At 40.4% G+C, this 21,791-nt stretch overlaps 3 protein-coding genes across 3 annotated transcripts in view; 1 reads left to right on the top strand and 2 right to left on the bottom strand.

Annotated features, from left to right (window-relative positions):
• Window positions 1-1,649: 1,649 nt before the first annotated feature.
• Window positions 1,650-2,689, bottom strand: brcc3 (BRCA1/BRCA2-containing complex, subunit 3). Its single transcript, XM_029445347.1, is given in 2 exon segments — window positions 1,650-2,051; window positions 2,053-2,689. Coding segments are annotated over 2 exon segments (783 nt in total). The 5' UTR covers window positions 2,581-2,689; the 3' UTR covers window positions 1,650-1,796.
• Window positions 2,690-3,391: 702 nt separating this feature from the next.
• On the bottom strand, window positions 3,392-5,788 carry LOC115017116 (E3 ubiquitin/ISG15 ligase TRIM25-like). The gene has a single exon (XM_029445343.1). The coding sequence runs from the start codon at window positions 5,786-5,788 to the stop codon at window positions 4,154-4,156; it is 1,635 nt and encodes a 544-aa protein (XP_029301203.1). The 3' UTR covers window positions 3,392-4,153.
• A 5,121-nt stretch (window positions 5,789-10,909) lies between these two features.
• The window catches only part of rab27b (RAB27B, member RAS oncogene family), a 62,558-nt gene continuing 51,676 nt past the window's right edge, over window positions 10,910-21,791 (top strand). The window contains exon 1 of the mRNA XM_029444943.1: window positions 10,910-11,041. The gene's annotated coding sequence lies outside the window, so the exon portion shown is untranslated. The remainder of the gene's footprint in view (window positions 11,042-21,791) is intronic.

The raw sequence follows: 21,791 nt of genomic DNA, 5'->3' as shown, positions 1-21,791 counted from the left end.
TATATTGTGTTGAGCTGTGTTCTTACATTATCCCAAACTTTTCCAACACAGAAAATCAAGATCAAGGTTCATTTGGTCGTCTGTAATAACGACGCTCACCCTTTGAGCATGTGTCAGTTCTGTGGTTGTCAGCCAGAAGCTTTCATAAATTCCCTTCTCAGATTGTCGCCCTGAGGCCAAATGTTGTTGTGAACTACCTGAAGAAAACTTTGTCACGTCAAATCTCATTTATTAGAGTAGCCCAACATCTTGTGTAATGTTTGTGACCGCTCCTAAGAACACATCAACACATCAGCATGTGGGTGAGGCTCTTCATGGAGAGATCATCACACTACAGACAGCCGGAGCTGAGAAAGGAGCTGTTGCTAGAAAATAATAATTACAAAGATAAAAGTTTAACAGATCAGATTTAAACCATTTTAAGTCCGGCAAAAAGACCATTATCAATATAATCCAGTGTATGTCCTGTACGTCAAATAAGTTTGCTGAGAGTTTATATAAGCGGAGAAGAGAAGTGTTGGTGAGATGACAAGAAGACTATACTGGTCTGGGCAGCAGGACACACAGCGGTGGACTTCCAAGTCAACAACATGTTGAGAGCACAAACGTAGGTCTGTTTTTTAAGTGTGACCAGCAGCAGGAAATAACTAAATATTGTGGTAAATGTATAATAATATTGAACCCAACTCTTATTGCCTCATTGTTTCAGCAGTGACAGTGAAGTGTGAGGATCTTTACGTCCCAGTATAGTAACAACAGGTGTTTTATTTTACAGTTGGTGGATGCAGAGAAAAACGCCACATGTTAGTCACACCTGAATACTGCTTCTTAAAAACATCTGTCGGAAGAGAAAGACGAAGCAAACGGGGTGAACAGAAGCTAATCAGAGGCATTCCAGAAGTTACAGTGTTAAACAACAGATACCACACACACTCACACACACACACCCTTTACACCCACCCTCATTTACAGTTGACAGTATTTACAGTAACACTCATTAGTCCAAAGTCATTCTGTCACTCTTCCTCAAACGGCTCCGCTGGCTCTGATTCAGAGTGATTATAATGAGCGAGGCGTGTTTTTGACCATTTACCTTAAATTACACAACCAGATGAAAATATCTTATTTTTGTCAGAATGACATAGCCCCAATATAGATACCAAAACTATACAAAACTATAAAAATAAGCATTTTTCTTTTGAACAAAATGGAGCTAACGTCTCAATGAATCAGAGTTGAATTGTGTCTCTTCACAAAAGAGCTGTACATAACGTAATGTTTTACTTATTAGTCATTGATTACTTGATCGACATACAAATAATCTGCAACGATTAGGTAATCAATACATCTTTCCAAACAATTTTCTTAGCAAGGATTTTAAGCTTTTATTTCATTGTAAATTGAGCTTCTTTGTTTTGTGCTTACGGTTGGACAACGCAAGACATTCTCTGGGACGTTGTGATTGACTATTTTTCATATTTTCCCGACGTTTTATAGTCCAAACTCGAGTAATTGAAAAAAATAATATGCTGTTTATTCATTAATGAAAGTAATAGTTAGTTGCAATCAAGAACAAGTAATCAAGACTATAATTCTGTCTCGACATTTAATGGCAACTTTTGGTATTAGACAGTTTTCGATATATTATGGACACTTTTCGGTTGGTACAAAAAAGTATTGATGCTCGATACCCAGCCCTGCCTGGTAGGTGAGCACAAAGTAAAGCAGGTAAAACAACAGATGGTCCGTTTCCAATGTCCAACAACAGCAGGACAACTGTCTGCACACTGTCCTCCTCAGGGAGCAGCCAGCTCCTGCAGCAGACTCTCCTTCTCCCGCTGCAGCTCCACGATGCTCTCCTTGTTCTGCTCCAGCCGGTCCTCCAGCCACTGCAGCAGCGGCCCGCTCACCGCAGACATCTGGCTGCACAGGTTCTTGGTGAACACCGAGCCGTTGTGGATCTTTGTGACGGGGTCCAGGTGCGCCAGGCTGTGGATCTTGCGGTACGTGTCCTGCTCTTCCTGGCACAGGATCCGCGGCAGCTCCACGGCCGGACTCCAGGCACACCTTACCGATGGCTTCGCGGGGCACGACGTGGATGGGGATCTCCACCCGCTCGTACTCGGAGCCCTTATGCGCCTGCACGGACTGGAAGCAGGTGTAGAGCACCCGGCCCGTCTTGGTGTTCTTGTCCTCTATGAAGCAGGAGAAGATGAGGCCCACGAAACACTGGTCCAGCATCTGGTACATGGCCTGCGTCCTCACGTCGACGTGGGAGGGCCACACGGTGATGTGCGGGTGGGAATGGTACCAGCCGACCACCCGCATCGGCCTGCCGGTCATGTCAGCCAGCCGGTCCGCCTCCGTGGAGGCCGCCGACAGCTGCTCCGGGGAGATCTCCACCCGGTCCTTCCTCTTGTCCGAGCGGCGGAGGATGATGACAGAGTGGATGTGGACTATCCGGGTGGTTTCCACCTCTCCGATGCACAAACCCATCACCTCTTCTTTTTCTGTGCTTAACGCGTGATTCATGCACACCAGGAAGGCGTCGGACTCCAGGTGAACGGCACTCACGGCCATACTGTCTTCAAATCAAGTTTTCTATCCGCTGAGAAGACGAAAACATAAACAGCGGCGCTTTACTTCCGTGTTCCGAAGTGCTACACAAAAACATTCCGTGTTAGTGCAAGCGGGCTCTTCCATCGACAAATGGTTCCGCTTATTTTTCTAGTGTTATGGAAAAAAGTTGATATTTGGAATGAATGTGACTGTGAAACTATATATATATATATATATATATATATATATATATATATATATATATATATATATATATATATATATATATATATATATATATATATATGCTGTGTATATAAAAATAAAGAACTTGAAATTGGAAACAAAAGAATACTTCAGAAAAGGACACTACAAGTGTAAAACATGCAGTTAGATGGCAAAATGTATTTATGTTTCAAAAGTACTCATTAGGCAATAATAGTAATACAAATAATGATAATAATATTGATGATAATAATAATAATAATAAAGCAAAGTGTTAAAATGTAAACAAATTGTTTTATGTTGTAGCCATTTCAACAACTAGTGTAACATATTTATGCTGTATTGTAGCTCAAATCTGCAGCTGTCACATAAATGTTTTAAAACGTATATTTGCCTCTGAATGCAGTGAAGGAGAAGTATAAAGCAATTCAACTGTACTTAAGTACTACAAAACTTGAACTTGATTTCAGGCAGCCGGTTGCTTTCAGTTGTCATTGTGCTTTATACGGTTTATAATCCCTAGTGAACATCATGGTGAAGACAATATACCACATTGACAATATCAAGTTTATTTGCAAAGTACTTTTTATCATCACTGTACACTACAGAACGGTCATAAACCAGGTTTATATAAAAAGACAATCTATCAAAAGTGAAAGTGCAATTGTTCACATACAATAAAGGAAGAATAAAAGTAAGGGTGCATTTTTAAATACCGTGCAACTCTAAACAAAAACAATTTATATCAAAAGTAGTGCAATACGAGCACTTTGGCTTTGCTTTGCCCTTCAGCTACAGATTCTGTACCTGAGGCTAATACTTCTGGAATGTAGTAAAATAATTTATTAGTGTCGCAACAGCTCGGAAACTTCATTCATTAGAGCAGGGTCCCCAACCACCGGGCCGCTGACCAGTACCGGGCAGCGGATCATTTGGTACCGGGCCGCACAGAAAGAATAAACCCTTTTTTTTGTGTGTTGGTAATATTTATTGTAAACATTATATTTACATTAGTCTGCAGGGTATTTTATTTATAAAAATTAAATAAAGTGCATAATATAAAATGGAATAATTACATTTACATTATGTAATATTAAAGTATATGTTTTGGTGGTGCAAAAAGGTTGCAGACTGCTGCATTAGAGTATAAAGGGAATAAACCACATCTGTACTCTAACGGTGTCTTTGACTGTGAATCCAAACATGAATCAATTAGTGATTTTGTTTTCTTCATAATCATAATGTTCTGGAACTAAACATTACTCATGCCACATTTCACATGGATTATAGCTACTGATTTAAATAATAAATGAAAATCAGATGCAATCAAAAAGAAAAAGTATTACCTAGCCAGTCACACCGCTTCTATCTACTCAAGCTTCGAGAACTTAGCAGCAGAGGCGTTACCATAAAAGGCAAAAACACCAAGTCCCTGACAGAGAGGCTGAGTGAATGTGGTGTGGACTCTGTGGAGGAGAGTCATGTTTTCAGAGACGCTGTAGAAGGACAGAACACCTGCACTGTGATCCAGGTACACTCCTACTTTAGTGGACCGAGGGCCTGAGATTAAAGTGCTAATACCGTTATGTCTGAACCCATAACTGTTGTCAAAGCACTCTAAAGCCCAGGACTTGTCATCATTTCCAAATCCACTTTCATATCCTGTTCTGCTGATGTTCTTGTATGAGACTGCTACTGAAACTTCAACTCCACTCCTCTCCACCTGCCAGTAATGACGTCCGCTCAGACTCTCTCTACACATGGCCTGAAACATGTCAGTAAATCTGTCTGTATGGCTTGAATATACCTGTCTGTCACTCATCACTGTTGCCTTTCTGTTCCCTTCAGATAATAACAGCCGTGTGTGTGCTGTGTTTGGATCCAGTGTGATTTCACATGAATATTGTAAGAATTCCTCTCTGGTCTCGGGCTCTGCCTGAGGCAGTAAAACATCCACTTCAGGCCCCGAGATCTTGGTCCACGCATCACTAAGAATGTCCTGTAATTTGTCTCTGACCTCTGACACAGCTGCAGTCACATCCTCAAAGTACTGTAGAGGACGGATACTGATGCTAGGCGAGTCTGTAGCTTCACTAAGACATGACAGTGAGGGGTAATCGTGTAGAAACTGAGTGTGATCCTCTGTGTGTGAGAGCTTCTCCAGCTCAGTGTCTTTCCTCCTCAGCTCAGTGATCTCCTGCTGCAGCTTCTCCTGAAGCTTGTTGAAGTGAGTCACTTCAGATTTCTGATGAGATCTGATCTGCAGCTTCACATCTGTGAAGATCTTCTCACTGCCCCTCACTGCTTTATCAGCAGAGAGATTGAGAGCCTCCACCTCCTGCTGAAGCACCTTCACATCTTTCTCTCTCTTCTGGATTCTCTGCTGGATGTTTTGCCGACTCACCCCGAGCTCTCCCTGCCTCTCAGTCCTTTCTGTGAAGGCTAAGACAGTGTCATGGTCTTTATGTTCCTCCATGGAGCAGAGAATACAGATACACTGCTGATCAGTGCGGCAGAAAACCTTCATCACTTTACGATGACGAGTACAGATCTGCTGAGGCTTCTTGGAGGGGTCGACCAGCTTGTGTTTTTCAAAGGCAGAGGATTCATAGTGAGGCTGGAGGTGCTGCTCACAGTAAGAGACCAGACACTGCAGACAGGACATGAGAGCTTTCAGTTTTCTCCCAGTACAGACATCACATCCCACATCTTCAGGTCCAGCATAGCAGTGATCAGCTGGAGCAGCTTGGAGTCCGGTCTTCTTCAGTTCCTCCACTAAATCTGCCAACATGGTGTTTTTCACCAGGGCGGGCTTCGGTTCGAAGGTTTGTCTCCACTGAGGACAGCTGGAAATCTTTTTCTGATCCTCTTCATGCCAGTGGCTTTTAATACAGCTCATACAGTAGCTGTGTCCACAGGGAATAGTCACTGGATCCTTTAGTAGATCCAGACAGATTGAACAGCAGAGTTTGTCCTGATCCATCAGGTTTTGTTGCTGCGCCATTTCAACTCTCAGAGAATGTGAAATAGTTTCACTTTGTCATACAAGATACAAACTGAGAACTGATCCAAACCAAGGCTCAGTTCCTTTTTCTTCATGTTTGCTCGCTGATCTGCAGTGACTGCAGCTTCACTTTACAACATGTTGGCTACACTTATCAGAACTGGCAGATCTGCATAGGAGGCAGGAAGCAGGAAATAACTGGACTGAATGGGACTGGCCGTGTTGGACAGCAGGAGGAGGAGGGAGGGCTTATTACGCTCCCATTCACTCCAGGAAGAAGAGCCGTTTCAGTGAGGCAAGCGTGTCTGTTTACATTAAGAGAAGAGTATGGGACATAAGCAGTGGTGGGGGAAGTATTCCCATCCTTTACTTAAGTAAAAGTATATAAGTATTACTATTACTTATGGATTAATGTAAGAGCAGGATTTTACTGTTAACTGCTTTTCTAAAAGCTCTTCATATTTTTTGAATGCAAAAATCTTAATTTGCAAAGTAACTAAAGCTGTCAGACACATATTCCCCTCTGAAATATAGTACGTAAAGTACAAGTACCTCAGTACTTGAGTAAATGTACATTCCACCACTGGTCATAAAACTGGGTCAACATAATAACACTTTTTGCTTCAGTCCCCGAACAAAACTAACCCAGCCAAGAGGACGAGTCACATTATAGGTGGATGTGTTGACTCACTGTGCTCTGTGTGGAGTCAAGTTCCCTATGATTGCTTCACCGCCCTCGTCAGCACCTTGTCATGTCAGACTTTAGACACAAATGAAACGTGTCCCACACACTCATACTTTATGAACTTGACATGCTGATACAGAAGAAATGTTAATGGAAATATGAGGTACTTCTGAAATTCTAGTGTCGGTGCTGTTTTTTGCTTTAGTGAATGATTTACTTATAAGAGTGCAACACACTGTAACACTGGGTGCTGATTGGCCAATCAGAGAGCACCACATCCCACTTTGTGTTTTTCTTCTAATAATAATAATAATAATAATAATAATAATAATAATAATAATAATAATAATAATAATAATAATAATAAATTGTATTTATAAAGCGCCTTTCAAAGCTAAAAGCAACCTTAAGGTGCTAAAATGCAGGACAACAACAAAACAACAACAACAGACATAAGATTTTACGGAAAGGCTTTTGTGAAGAGAAAGGTTTTTAGGCTCTTCTTGAAGGAGTCGGTGGCCTGTGGAGCCCTCAGGTGTTCTGGGAGGGAATTCCACAGGTGAGGAGCGGCTGAGCAGAAGGCCCGATCGCCCATGGTGCGGAGCTTGGTCCTGGGGGGGTGGAGAAAAGTTTTTTTAGAGGAGCGGAGGTTGCGTGTGGAGGTTTGTTGGGGGAGAGTTCCTTGAGGTACGGAGGAGCATTCCATGCATTTCTTCTGCTTTATGAAAGGTGTCCATGCAGCCTGTCAGCAAAAGTGAAAATGTTCGGGCTGTTTGTCTCCACTTCTGGACCCTCAGTTTGGTCGGGCTCCCTTGTCATGTCTGTGTTTCACCACCATGTGTCCCCCTTGGCTTGATATTCATTAAGTGGCAGTTATTGTCATCACCTGTTTAATATACTCAGGTTGTTTAGTTCATTGCTTTGTCTTTGCAGCTTCTGATTTTGTGTCTTGCCTGTTTTTTTAATGCAACTATTTTTATTTCCACAGTGGACAAAGATCAACTAATGAACCAGATCATTAGGTCTGCTGGGCTGGTGCCTCCCCTTAAATCACTTATTGCAGATCAAAATATTAATATGAATATTTCTGTGTGTTTAGTCACAAGAAGAGGGACAGGCTGCTCTGAAATATCATTCTTATTCTTTATTTTTTAGAAACAAATGGTATGGACTGTATAGCTCCTTTTTAAAAGTGTATTATTGGTAATACTGGATTTGATTGGCACATCCAGCAGAGGTCTTTTTGGTACTTATTTGTCGTCCCAGATATCATAGCAGACAGATATTCTGTGTGTAATCACAATTAACGTCAGTATGGCAATGTCGGTCAGTGAACCACTTTGGTCCAGACTTATCTCAACAAACTATTGGATGGATTGCCATTGCAACATTTTGTACAGACATTCATGGTCTCCAGATGACGAATCCTACTGCCTCTCCTCTAGCAACAGCATAGGGTTGACGTTTGGGCTTTTCATTGCGGTGTCTGTACAGTGCTGCAGGGATGGCATATTTTTGTAGGCCAACAGGCTCACAGGTTAGCATTGCCCTGGTTAGCTCGACAAAAAGCCAATGGGCTTTCCCCATTGGCTTTTGGATTATTGGATTACGGCCTCACAGAACTGTGTGGATGTGGAGACTCTTAGTCCTACTCGGCTGCTTGTATTTACGGTCTGTACAACATGAATGCGGCTCTTAGTTACCCGTTTCAATCCGCACCACTGCTGCTGGTGACTTCTGTAATCCACCTGAAATATATTTACTCTGACAATGCTGAAGTACAGGGAGACGATCTCTTGTGTCAGACTTCCATTATAACTGCCTTGTCGTGTAGACAACATTTTCGGTTCAACCAAACCCAAAATATTCTGTATATAGGATATAATACAAAAAGGCAGTTTTTGCAGAATTGAGAGTAATTGCCATGAACATACATTATGGGGAGAAGCTGGATGTTACGTTCAGGCTTTGTGGCAGAAGTTTTAACCTTGTTGTTAAGGACCTTACAGTACTTCTTATGTACATTTGCAGTTTCTCCATTTCTTCTTCTGTTCAGTATCTTTTTTGATTGTGGTTCAACAGGAGGCCCTGAGATGAGTCAGTATGAAACAGTCCCGATGTTTCCTGAATAATTAGACCGGAGAAACATGACACGCTGAAACCACTCTCACGTCTCCATGGCAACAGTTTGCGGTGGTCAAACTTTGATCCTGAACGCGACTTGACAGCACATGCATGATCAAATGGGAATTCACTCACGCATGCCTCACACAAACACACACACACACAAACACCACATTATTACACACACACGTTCAGCACGGACCTACACGTGTACACTTAATTTCAACTCATAGTCACGAGAAGCTTGCCAGAAAGATGTGTGTACGTGTATTCAGGAGTTGATAGAACATTTGCTTTGGTACCTCACATGTTTGCAGAGTCTTGGTATACATGACAAAGATGCTGCCAGTAAGAATTTGATTGAAAGATGAACTGGAGACCACTATGGTTTAAAATGAAAAGCATTAGACATCTGTGAGCAGACCCACATAGACACAACGGTTCGTCTCCCAAAGAAGCAATAGTCGGTAGCAGTAACACACTCAATACTTAATAAGCAACACAAGAAAATGCTTTGAAAGATAAGTTTAAATTAAGCTGTTTCCTAGCAACCTATCATCAGTGAAAGGGTCTTCAGAAGTTTATCTTTGGATCATGTTGCACAAATTAGATTTTTCATTGTTGTCTTTACAATATTTAAAAAGACTTCATTAAGGCCTTTGATATTTTCATAATGCAAACTGGATAAATTCATCACACATCAGCATATTTGACCGATCAATTCACAGTCGTGAATTTATTTAGCTATTGATGACTCAATTGGAAAAAAATATCATATCTGTGTTTTTTGTTATAGTCGTGCAAACAGCTTCACTGTGGAGTTCAACAAAAGAGCATCCTTTTTATCTGCTGAGGCATCCACTAACACCATCTCTTTCTTTTCATTTGATTTCTCATCTTCTTTATTTTATTTTGTCTTGTAAAATATCAATACAAGTATTGTTTGTGTTTCCACCTGTTGAGCATTTAGGCCCCAGTGAATGAGAACGTATTTTCCGGCGCTAGGACCCTGTGGGCTCACATCTTATCAGGTTACACACGATGCTGCCTTCACGTGCTGCAGGAATGCTCAAAATGTATTATGTGTGGTGGCTTCTTGTTATGGTGAAGTTTGAATTTTCATATCAATTAAGAAAAAATAAATAAGTGCATCTTTAAAAGAGGTCTACGACTTTCATGGGTTTTGAAATGCTGAATACAAGACCAAGTGGCAAAATAACGCATTGGTTAAGTAGTTAGTAAAGTGCATAAAGTAAACTTTATGATATATATTTAGTGTTTTACTTTAAAATAAAACCTAGGACACACACACACACACACACACACACACAATAATTTCAAATATTTACAAAAAAGACCCAAATTAAACAAAAACAAATGACACTAAAGCATAATGTTTTAAAAGCGTTTTTGTTCACACTATAAGCAGTAATAGATGTATACATTTTTTTTATTTGACGCAAAGTAAAATTACAAGTTGGAAGCTTAGTGGTGGTGACGTTGAACTAGTTTGTTTATATCCGTTAGCTTTTTTCCTCTGGCGATTGCATTTTCGCTTTAAAAATGCATAAAAGTGGTGAACAAAACAAGGTACGCTAAGTATCAGAAACGTTTGTTTTCCAGAGCTTATTCTATGCAAAAATCCAAATGTTCATGGAAAAATCCCATTGACTTTTTGTCGAGGGAACCACGGCGACGCTATCTTCCGGGTCGGCCTAAAAGCATAGAGGTTCTGTGGTTATTTTACCAGTTTGATGCTGGTTGCACAATATGTAACCAGCGGATCTGTGGTGTGTAATTGGCTTTACATACACTTATCTTGTGTGCACAAATTAATCAAAATATGGGAACGATTTAATTACATTGATGCAACAAATGATATATTGTGCACACAATGAGTAAATTGTGGCCTCGATATTTATTTATTTTCCCTCTATGGCCAATCCCGGGCTCCATAAAAAACGGATCCGACAATAACATATGAGGACTAATTTTTGTATGCCTGTAATGGTTTTTCTAAATGTAGGGAGGGAAACAAATGTGCTTGTAACATAATACTCAGAAAAATAACAACCTTTAACACAAGGAAGCGCCTATTTGCTAACAGCTGAGAAATCCGAGTTTCCAACTAGTCCCTGAATGCGGCAGGAGCGTCAAACCACCCCTCAAGGAAGCAGAGCGACATCCATCAGTCTCGTCGCACTCTCAGAGGTACGCTCGAGCACTCCTCAGGCTGCACCCCGCCAAACACTCCGCCGGGCTGTCACATCGAGCTCCGGGCAGATTGTGTTGATCTCTGCGCGGATTTCCCTCTCCAGCAGGACCGTGGGAGAGATGCGACGTCTCGGAGGAGCAGGAGGAGACGAACTGGCCAGGCAGCAGCAGCAGCAGCAGCAGACACCTGCGAGGAGGATCTGAGTTTGTTTCTCTAACGTCAAAGAAAGGTAATTGGCAAAGAGAAGAGAAAGACATGTTACCGGATCCTCCCTCAGGCTCGGGTCTTGGCTTATGCAGATGCTTGTTTGGTTGTTGTTTACTGGTGCGCTTCCGTGTTACTTGTCGTTCCCAGCATCAGTAGAAAGCAGGCGGTATGAGTCATAGCCCGGTCGGCGCAGGGCTGCTGGAGGATCTGCTGAGGAGCAAAGTGTCTGCAGCTTCCAAAGCCACGGTCCTTTTCAGCCGCTGCTCATGCAAAGCGCTGCACCTCGGTGCTGTTTAGGCAAATGAGTGCGGACTGTGTGCATGTGTTTGTTGTTGGAGTGGGTGTGTGCAGGCACTTGTGTGTATGCGATAGGTAATTCACTTGGCAAGACTTTTGCTTGGGAGTGTATGAGAATGAAATTCATAAGGATTTATAATAAATGAAGCGTCCCATAAATATAACATTTTGGTTTTAGGGATGACACCAACGATTATTTTTTATTGTTGATGAATCTGTCGATTATTTTCTGGATTCATCAATTAGTTGTATGGTCTAAAAAATGTCAACAAAAAATGTATCTGTGTTTCCCAAAGCCAAAGAATATATTCACATTTAAGAAGGAATCAGAGACTTTTTGTACTTTTTTTCTGACTCAAATCGATTATCAAAATAGTTGGCGATTTTAATAGTTGAACAATTATTCTTTGCAGCTCTGTTTTGAGCCCTTTAGTTCCAATGAAGGGAAATCTTAATTCTACAGCACACAGTCATATTTAAGTCAAATGTGTGCTTCCAGCTTGAGTTTGACCCTTATCTGCCTCATCAACAAGACAATGTCCCTGTGCCATGCACAAAGTCAGCTGCTTAAGGCCCAGACACACCAAACAGACATCAACGAACAGAGGAGACTGTTATCGGTTCATGTTTCCGGCGTCACATTTGGACACACCACGAAGACTACAGCCAACGGCAAACTAGCACGTACTTTCTGCGCCTGCGTGAGAGGAAATAACTCTCCATAACAGCAGGCGCCGGTGGTCTGTGTTCGTTATAAGAAGAAGTAGACCGGAATATAGATATACAAGCCACACATTAATACAAAGCAGTGTTTGCCGACTATTTACACACCACTCCCGCCAACACTTACACTAATATCTGTGTATATGACTGATCAGATGTGCCCTCGCCACTTTAGAGGTTTGTTTTCTTCACGTCCGTTTCTCTTCTTGTGCACTGTATCGCTTAAACTAAACTAAGCCAATCAGAGTGATTTCTTTTGGCGGCAGGGCCGAAAAGTGCAGACTGCGCAGGACACACCGCAAAAACTTGGCCAACAGACGCTCACTGACGGCCCGACATTACCGACGGCCGATGATCTGCTTGGTGTGTCAAAACCTTTTTAAAGAAATTGTTCTCCAGTTTGGTGTTGAAGACCTTGACTGGCCTGCACAGAGAGTTGACCTCAATTCCAACCAGCACTTTTGGGGTGAACTGGAACACCGACTGTGAGCCAAACCTCATCACCAACATCAGTGTTGCACCTCAATAATGCTCTTGTGGCTGAAAGGGAACAAATCCCTGCAGCAGGTTACAACATCGGTTAGAAAGCCTGAAACCAGAAGAGTGGAGATGGTTATAGCAGCAGATGTCTATGCCTGTTGTTTTGAAACATGATTAGTTATCACATATGGGTGTAATGTTTAAAGGCCCTGAAACCCCTTTTTCTCAATCAGCTTCTTACTATGCTGGATGGATTTCTACCATAGGCTGAATAAATGATGGCCGTAGTCTCTGTGTCGTCACCCATAGGTGTCTGAAGACCATAACTCCTGGCTAATCTGAAAATGGGCACGGTCTGTGAAATTGAGCGGAGACCGGGTGACGCCGCAGAGCAGACCGCAAGTCTTAGTGACCTGAGACGGCACCCACCTGTCACTCAAAGGAGCCCCGTCACTAATGATGCATAACTTCAAGCATTAATATAATTAAAATGGGTAAGTTATATAAAAATTCAACCCTGTACAGTTGTCCTGATGTAGAGTCCAAAACTATTTTTTGTACCAGACTGTAAACATGTTAAATGCTGCTGTAAAGTTGGGCAGTCTATGGAGATCGATCCCTTTTGGAGCCAAGTGGCCATTCGATGAACTTCAGCTTTTGTCTCTTCCACATGGGCTTCACTGCTCGGCCTGAAGGTTGCTGCTCGGTTTATACATGAAAAACACTATTTTTAGTCAAGTTAGATCAGTTTTGGTATTTCATGTACACAGTATAGGATTTCTTTTTAATCTCTGTGCTTTTCTCGCTGGTTTGATGTTGTCTGTGCTCAGTTGGAAAAAGGTGATGTCATATACTTTTATGCACCACCACTTAGAATTCAGAAACTATTTGAATAAGAATCTAATTTATTTTGGTCACTGATTGGGTTCACTGTTTTATGTCCATCTAAACCTTGAAGGTCAGGTGACTGACAGTAAACCTGAGTGTACCAGGGGTGTTGTGCAAAGATACTATCTGTATCTGTTACTGTTTATGTCACAAATATCTGTATATGAGATTATATTGAGAGGGCGTAGTTAGACGGTTGTGTAGTCTGCTTAATTTTCTGCATTACATTGTTTTCTATACTGCCATTTATACTCTTCATGCTCTATAAGTTTAGCTGCCACCAAAAAAAACTATATTTTACCTGAATTCATTCATTTTAAAGTAGATTGTGCATGCAGTGGAAGGTCCAGCTGCAAATCTATTTTATTTGAAAATTCTATTAAAATAAATTAGAAAGATATTGACCACAATTTAGAAAGCTCCCTCTGCTCTTTTAGCATGAACCTTTGAGACGGCCCCTAACTTCAGCTGCTCAGTTTCCCTCTTCTGTCAACATGTAATGCTTAATGATCTGATCATGAAATAAGAGTAAGACCTGTGAAGCATCAGCCAGGCTTCATCCCGCACTGCACAACTAATCTGGTGAAAACTGTTATTGAGGATGAGTCCCGCTCAATGAATTTACCGCCATTGTTTTTAGCCTCCAGTTTACATTTCAGCATCATGAAAAGTCCTGCTGCTTTGGCTACGAGCAGAAGTGTGAGAGATGAATGTTGTTTTTTATACATGTTCAGAGCACCTTATCTGTGCATGTCATAAAGTGTCTGTATTTGGTTAAACTCCCAGTGTACACATGGACTCAGTCTGCAATAGAAACCTATCTCTGCATAAACAATTTCAGCGCGTTACAAATGAAATGGCACGACTTGTCTGCACTCGTTGCTTGTTTTAGTGTAACCTGTGCATCCAGGTGTTTCCCCGACTGAGAGATAATATTTCAGATACACACTCATGAAAAGCTCCCGTGCCACCGTGACAGTAATGAGTCTCTCTCTCCGTCCCATAGGCAGACTCACGGTATTTGTTGACTCATAAATCATATTGTAAACAAAGATGGAAAGAGCGGAGGTAATTAGTGGAAGCAGTCTTTATTGGTCTGGTAATGCACTGTGAGTCCCCTGAGCTGCTGTCAGCTTTATTGTCGTATTAGGTCTCCAACATTAATCCAAGGTGATTCCTCGCTGATGGACTCATAATGGAAATTACAGATTACATTTTGGCTCGTGGGGTTGTTCTCTCTGCTGGTGTTATTATACACTGAAGGCCTCCGCTTCCTCAAAGTTGCTATTCATTTAAGATTTCATAAAGAATATTGCAAAAATAGAGCTAAAGAGAGTTGAGGCTGCAGCAGATGCCCGATATAGGTCATATTTCGACAATTATACACAGTGAAGGAAATAAGTATTTGATCCCTTGCCGATTTTGTAAGTTTGCCCACTTTCAAAGAAATGGACAGTCTATAATTTTAATGGTAGGTGTATTTTAACAGTGAGAGACAGAATATCAAAAAGGAAATCCAGAAATTTACATCGTATAAATTTACATCATACAAAAGATATATATATATATTATATATATATATATATATATATATATATATATATATATATATTATATATATCTATATATATATATATATATCTATATATATTGGGGATATATCTTATGTAGATAGATATATATATATTAGAGGGATGATAGAGGTATAGATATAGATATATATGATTATAGGTATATATATGTATATGTAGATATATGTATAGCGAGAGAGATATATATATATATGGGGATATATAGAAATAGATGGGGTATAATAGGAATATAGAGATATATCTATATATTAGGGATATATATGTATGATATATATAATATATATATATATGATATATATGTATATGATATATATATGTATATATATGTCGATATATATAGTATTATTAATATATATATATATATATCTATATGTTTATATATATATGTATAATAAATATATATATATATAAATAATATATGTATATAATATATGGATATATAGTATATATCTATATTGGTGATGTATGTTCTATATATATATATATGTATCTATATATATGTATGTATGATATATATGTCTATATATATATGTATATGGATGTATAATATGTATATATATATATGTATGTATGTATGTATGTATGTATTATATAATATATATGTAGTATATATGTATGTATATATATATAATATTATATATGTATTTATATGATATAGTGTATATATATATATATATCTATATAATGTGTATATATATATATATATATTATTGTATATGTTATATATATAATATATATGTATGTATTATGTATGTAGTATGTATGTATCTATGATGTATGATGTATTTATGCATTATTTCTATGTATGTTTAGTATGTATGTATTATGATCTATGTATATATCTATAATTAGATCTAGATTAATATATAGATATATATATATTATATATATAATATATATATATATATATAGATATATATAATAATATATATAGAGATATATATATATATAGATATATATATACCTATATATATATATATATTATATATATATATATATATATATATATATATATATATATATATATATATATATATACAGTATATCTCAAAAGTGAGTACACCCTTTAGATTTTTGCAAATATTCTGTTATATCCTTTCAGGGGATAACATTATCCTACTGAAACTTTGATATAACTTAAAGTAGTCAGTGTGCTGCTTGAATAACAGTATAGATTTATTGTCCTTTGAAAATTACTCAGTACACAGCTGTTAATGTCTAAACAGCTGGCAACAAAGTGAGTACACCCCATAGTGAACATGTCCTAATTGTGCCCAATGATGTTGTTTTCCCGCCCTGGTGTCATGTGACTCGTTAGTGTTACAAGGATTCAGGTGTAAATGATAAGCAGGGCTGTTAAATTTGGTGTTTTGGGCACAATTCTCTCTGAATGCTGGACAACATGGCACCTCATGGCAAGGAACTCTCTGAGCGGCTGAAAAAAAGGATTATTGCGCTTCACAAAGATGGCCTTGGCTATAAGAAGATTGCCAACACCATGAAAATGAGTTGCAGCACAGTGGCTAAGATCATACAGCGGTTTTCCAGGACAGGTTCCACTCGGAACAGGCCTCGCCAGGGTCGACCAAAGAAGTTGAGTCCACGTGCTCAGCGTCATATCCAGAGGTTGGTTTCCAAAAATAGACGTGCGAGTGCTTCCAGCATTGCTACAGAGGTTGCAGAAGTGGGATGTCAGCCTGTCAGTGCCCAGACCATACGCCGCACACTGCATCAAATCGGTTTGTATGGCCGTCGCCCCAGACAGAAGCCCCTTCTGAAACTGATGCATAAGAAAGCCCGCAAACAGTTTGCTGAAGACAATGAATCCAAGAACATGAGTTACTGGAACCATGTCCTGTGGTCTGATGAGACCAAAATAAACCTGTTTGGGTCAGATGGTGTCCGGCGTGTGTGGCGGCACCCTGGTGAGGAGTACCAAGACAAATGTGTTTTGCCTACAGTCAAGCATGGTGGTGGCAGCATCATGGTCTGGGGCTGCATGAGTGCTGCCGGCACTGGGGAGCTGCATTTCATTGAGGGACACATGAATTCCAATATATACTGTGACATCCTGCAGCAGAGCATGATCCCCTCTCTTCGGAAACTGGGCCGTAGGGCAGTTTTCCAACATGATAATGACCCTAAACACACCTCCAAGATGACAACGGCCTTGCTGAAGAAGCTGAAGGTTAAGGTGATGGACTGGCCAAGTATGTCTCCAGACCTAAACCCAATTGAGCACATGTGGGGCATCCTCAAGAGGAAGGTGGAGGAGTGCAAGGTGTCCAACATCCGTGCGCTCCGTGATGTCGTCGTGGAGGAGTGGAAGAAGATTCCAGAAGCAACCTGTGCAGCTCTGGTGAATTCCATGCCCAGGAGGGTTAAAGCAGTGCTAGATAACAATGGTGGTCACACAAAATATTGACACTTTGGGCACAATTTAGACATGTTCACTATGGGGTGTACTCACTTTTGTTGCCAGCTGTTTAGACATTAATAGCTGTGTACTGAGTAATTTTCAAAGGACAATAAATCTATACTGTTATTCAAGCAGCACACTGACTACTTTAAGTTATATCAAAGTTTCAGTAGGATAATGTTATCCCCTGAAAGGATATACAGAATATTTGCAAAAATCTAAAGGGGGTATCACTTTTGAGATATACGGTAGATAAGGAAGGAAAAAGAGAGCTAGAGAGGAGATAGAAGAGAGAAGAGGAAGCAAGGTAAAAGAGGAGAGAGAGATAAGAAGGAAAAATTGAGAAGGAAGGAAAAAGAGAGAGGACGAGAGAGAGAGAGGAGAGAGAGAGAGAGAGAGATAGAAGAGAGATAGTTGGACTGAAGAGAGGATATGGGTATAGAGGGGGAAGGAAGGTGAGAGAGAATAGAGATTATATATATATTATATATTCATTAAGTCATCAAAATATATATATATAATTCATATATATATATACTATATATATAGATATATATATATATAATATATATATATATATATATATAATTCATTCAAAAATATAATATATATATATAATTCATTCAAAAATATATATATATATATAATTCATTCAAAAATATATATATATATAATTCATTCAAAAAAAAAAATAAAAAAACATAATATAATATAGATAATAATATATATATAATATATATATATATATATATATATATATATATATATATATATATATATTTCATTCAAATTATACCAGAGCACCCTAGGCCAAAGGTCAATGATCGATTTCGTAATCGTATCATCTGACCTGAGGCGCATGTTTGGACACATCGGGTGAAGAGAGGGGCGGAGCTGTCGACTGATCACCATCTGGTGGTGAGTTGGATCAAGGGGTGGGGGGAAGACTCTGGACAGACCTGGTAAACCCAAACGGTAGTGCGGGTGAACTGGGAACGTCTGGAGGAAGCCCCTGTCCTGGGGATCTTTAACTCACACCTCCGGCGGAGCTTTTCAGCCATCCCTGTGGAGGTTGGGGGCATTGAACCTGAGTGGGCGATGTTCAAAACCTCTATTGCTGAAGCTGCGGTGATGAGCTGTGGTCTCAAGGTCTTAGGTGCCTCAAGGGGCGGTAACCCTCGAACACCGTGGTGGACCCCGGTGGTCAGGGAAGCCGTCCGACTGAAGAAGGAGTCCTTCCGGGCTATGTTATCCGGGAGGACTCCGGAAACAGTTGCAGGGTATCGAAGGACTAGAAGGGCGGCAGCTTCTGCCGTATCAGAGGCAAAGCAGCGGGTGTGGGAGAAGTTCGGAGAAGCTATGGAGAAGGACTTTCGGTCGGCACCAAGGTGCTTCTGGAAAACCATCCGGCACCTCAGGAGGGGGAAGCGAGGAACCATCCAAGCTGTGTACAACAAGGGTGGGACCCTGCTGACTTCAACTGAGAAGGTTATCGGCCGGTGGAAGGAGCACTTTGAGGAACTCCTGAATCCGACTAACACGCCCTCTATGGTTGAGGCAGAGCTGGAAGCTGATGGGGGATCATCGTCAATTTCCCTGATGGAAGTCACTGAGGTAGTCAAACAACTCCACAGTGGCAAAGCCGCAGGGGTTGATGAGATCCGTCCAGAAATGCTGAAGGCTTTGGGTGTTGAGGGGCTGTCTTGGTTGACACGCCTCGTCAACATTGCGTGGAAGTCTGGGACAGTGCCTAGGGGTTGGCAGACCGGGGTGGTGGTTCCCCTATTTAAAAAGGGGGACCAGAGAGTGTGTGCCAACTACAGGGGTATCACACTTCTCAGCCTCCCTGGTAAAGTCTACTCCAAGGTACTGGAAAGGAGGGTTCGGCCGGTAGTCGAACCTCTGATTGAAGAGGAACAATGCGGATTCCGTCCTGGTCGTGGAACAACGGACCAACTCTTCACTCTCGCAAGGATCCTGGAGGGGGCCTGGGAGTACGCCCATCCGGTCTACATGTGTTTTGTGGATCTGGAGAAGGCATATGACCGGGTCCCCCAGGTGATACTGTGGGAGGTGCTGCGGGAGTATGGGGTGAGGGGGTCACTTTTGAGGGCCATCCAATCCCTGTACGCCCAAAGCGAGAGTTGTGTCCGAATACTCGGCAGTAAGTCGGACTCGTTTCCAGTGAATGTTGGCCTCCGCCAGGGCTGCGCTTTATCACCAATCCTGTTCGTGATTTTCATGGATAGGATATCGAGGCGTAGTCGTGGAGGAGAGGGGTTGCAGTTCGGTGCCCTGAGGATCTCATCGCTGCTCTTTGCAGAGGATGTGGTCCTTATGGCATCATCGGTCTGTGACCTTCAACAGTCACTGGATCGGTTCGCAGCCGAGTGTGAAGCGGTTGGGATGAGGATCAGCACCTCCAAATCTGAGGCCATGGCTCTCAGCAGGAAACCGGTGGATTGCCTACTCCGGGTAGGGAATGAGCCATTACCCCAAGTGAAGGAGTTTAAGTGCCTCGGGGTCTTGTTTGCGAGTGAGGGGACAATGGAGCGAGAGATTGGCCGGAGAATCGGAGCAGCGGGGGCGGTATTACAGTCACTTTACCGCACCGTTGTGACGAAAAGAGAGCTGAGCCAGAAGGCAAAGCTCTCAATCTACCGGTCGATCTTCGTTCCTACCCTCACCTATGGTCATGAAGGCTGGGTCATGACCGAAAGAACGAGATCACGGGTACAAGCGGCCGAAATGGGTTTTCTCAGACGGGTGGCTGGCGTCTCCCTTAGAGATAGGGTGAGAAGCTCAGCCATCCGTGAGAGACTCGGAGTAGAGCCGCTGCTCCTTTACGTTGAAAGGAGCCAGTTGAGGTGGTTCGGGCATCTAGTAAGGATGCCACCTGGGCGCCTCCCTAGGGAGGTGTTCCAGGCACGTCCAGCTGGGAGGAGACCCCGGGGAAGACCCAGGACTCGGTGGAGAGATTATATCTCCTCTCTGGCCTGGGAACGCCTCGGGATCCCCCAGTCGGAGCTGGAGGATGTGGCCCGGAGAAGGGAAGATTGGGGTTCCTTACTGGAGCTGCTGCCCCCGCGACCCGATCCCGGATAAGCGGTAGACGAGTGATTGAATGGATGGATATAGGTATATTATATATAATATATATATATATATATATATATTGATTAATATATATTATAATATTTGGAATTTATATATATATATTATATATAAAGAATTGAATATATATGATATATTGAATTATTATATATAGTATAGATATATTGTGTTAAGAGAATATAATATATAGATATAGATAGAGAGATTTTGAATTATTAGATCTAGAGATTATTTATATTATATAGATAGAGATCTATGAGATATTTTGAATGAATTTTATATATAATATATATATATATAGATAGATATTTTGAATGATTATATATATATATAGAAGAGAGAGAGAGAGAGAGAGAAGGAAGAAAAAGAGAGAGAGAGGAGAGAGAGAGAGAGAAGGATGCAAAAGAGAGAGAGAGAGAGGAAGGAAAAAGAGAGAGACTGGAGAGAGAGAGAGGAGGAAAAAAGAGAGAGAGAGAGAAGTAAGGAAAAAGAAGAGAGAGAAGGCAGGAAAAAGATAGAGAGAGAGAGAGAGAGAGAGGAGATAGAATTCAGGGAAAAAGAGAGAGAGATATATAATGCAGGCAAAATAGATAGAGAGAGAGAGAGGGTTGAAGGAATGAGAGAGAGAGAGAGAGAGAGAGAGAGAAGAGAGAGAGATAGAGAGAGGGAAGGAAGGAGAGAATATAGATAGATAGAGAGAGTATAGGAGGGATATAGAGAGAGAGAGATATAGAGAGAGAGAGAGATATATATATATATATATATATTTGAATTATATATAGATATATATTTAATATATATTTGAATGAATTATAATAGATAGAGAGAGAGAGAGAGAGAATAGGGGGATAGAAGGAGTAGATATAGATATATATGTTGAAGGAAGGATATATATAGAAGATATATATATAGATAGAGAGTATTTTGAATGAAGGATATTAGATATAATATATATATATATCTATTTTGAATGAATTATATATATGTAGATAATCTATATATCTATATAATTCATTTAAAATAATATATATATATAGATAATTCTTCCAAAATATATATAGATATATATAATTTTGAATGAATTATATATATAATATATATATATTATTTTGAATGAATTAATATATATTATATATATTTTGAATGATTATTTATATATATATCTATATTTTGAATTGAATATTATAGAGAGGATAGAGAGATATAGATATATATATAGATATATTATATAATAGGATCTTAGATAGTCATGCACAAAT

The sequence above is a fragment of the Cottoperca gobio genome, chromosome 12 (assembly GCF_900634415.1).
Source record: "Cottoperca gobio chromosome 12, fCotGob3.1, whole genome shotgun sequence".
Taxonomy (NCBI): Eukaryota; Metazoa; Chordata; class Actinopteri; order Perciformes; family Bovichtidae; genus Cottoperca; species Cottoperca gobio.
Note: the sequence above shows the minus strand (reverse complement) of the source record. Positions and strands in the feature narration are given on the sequence as shown.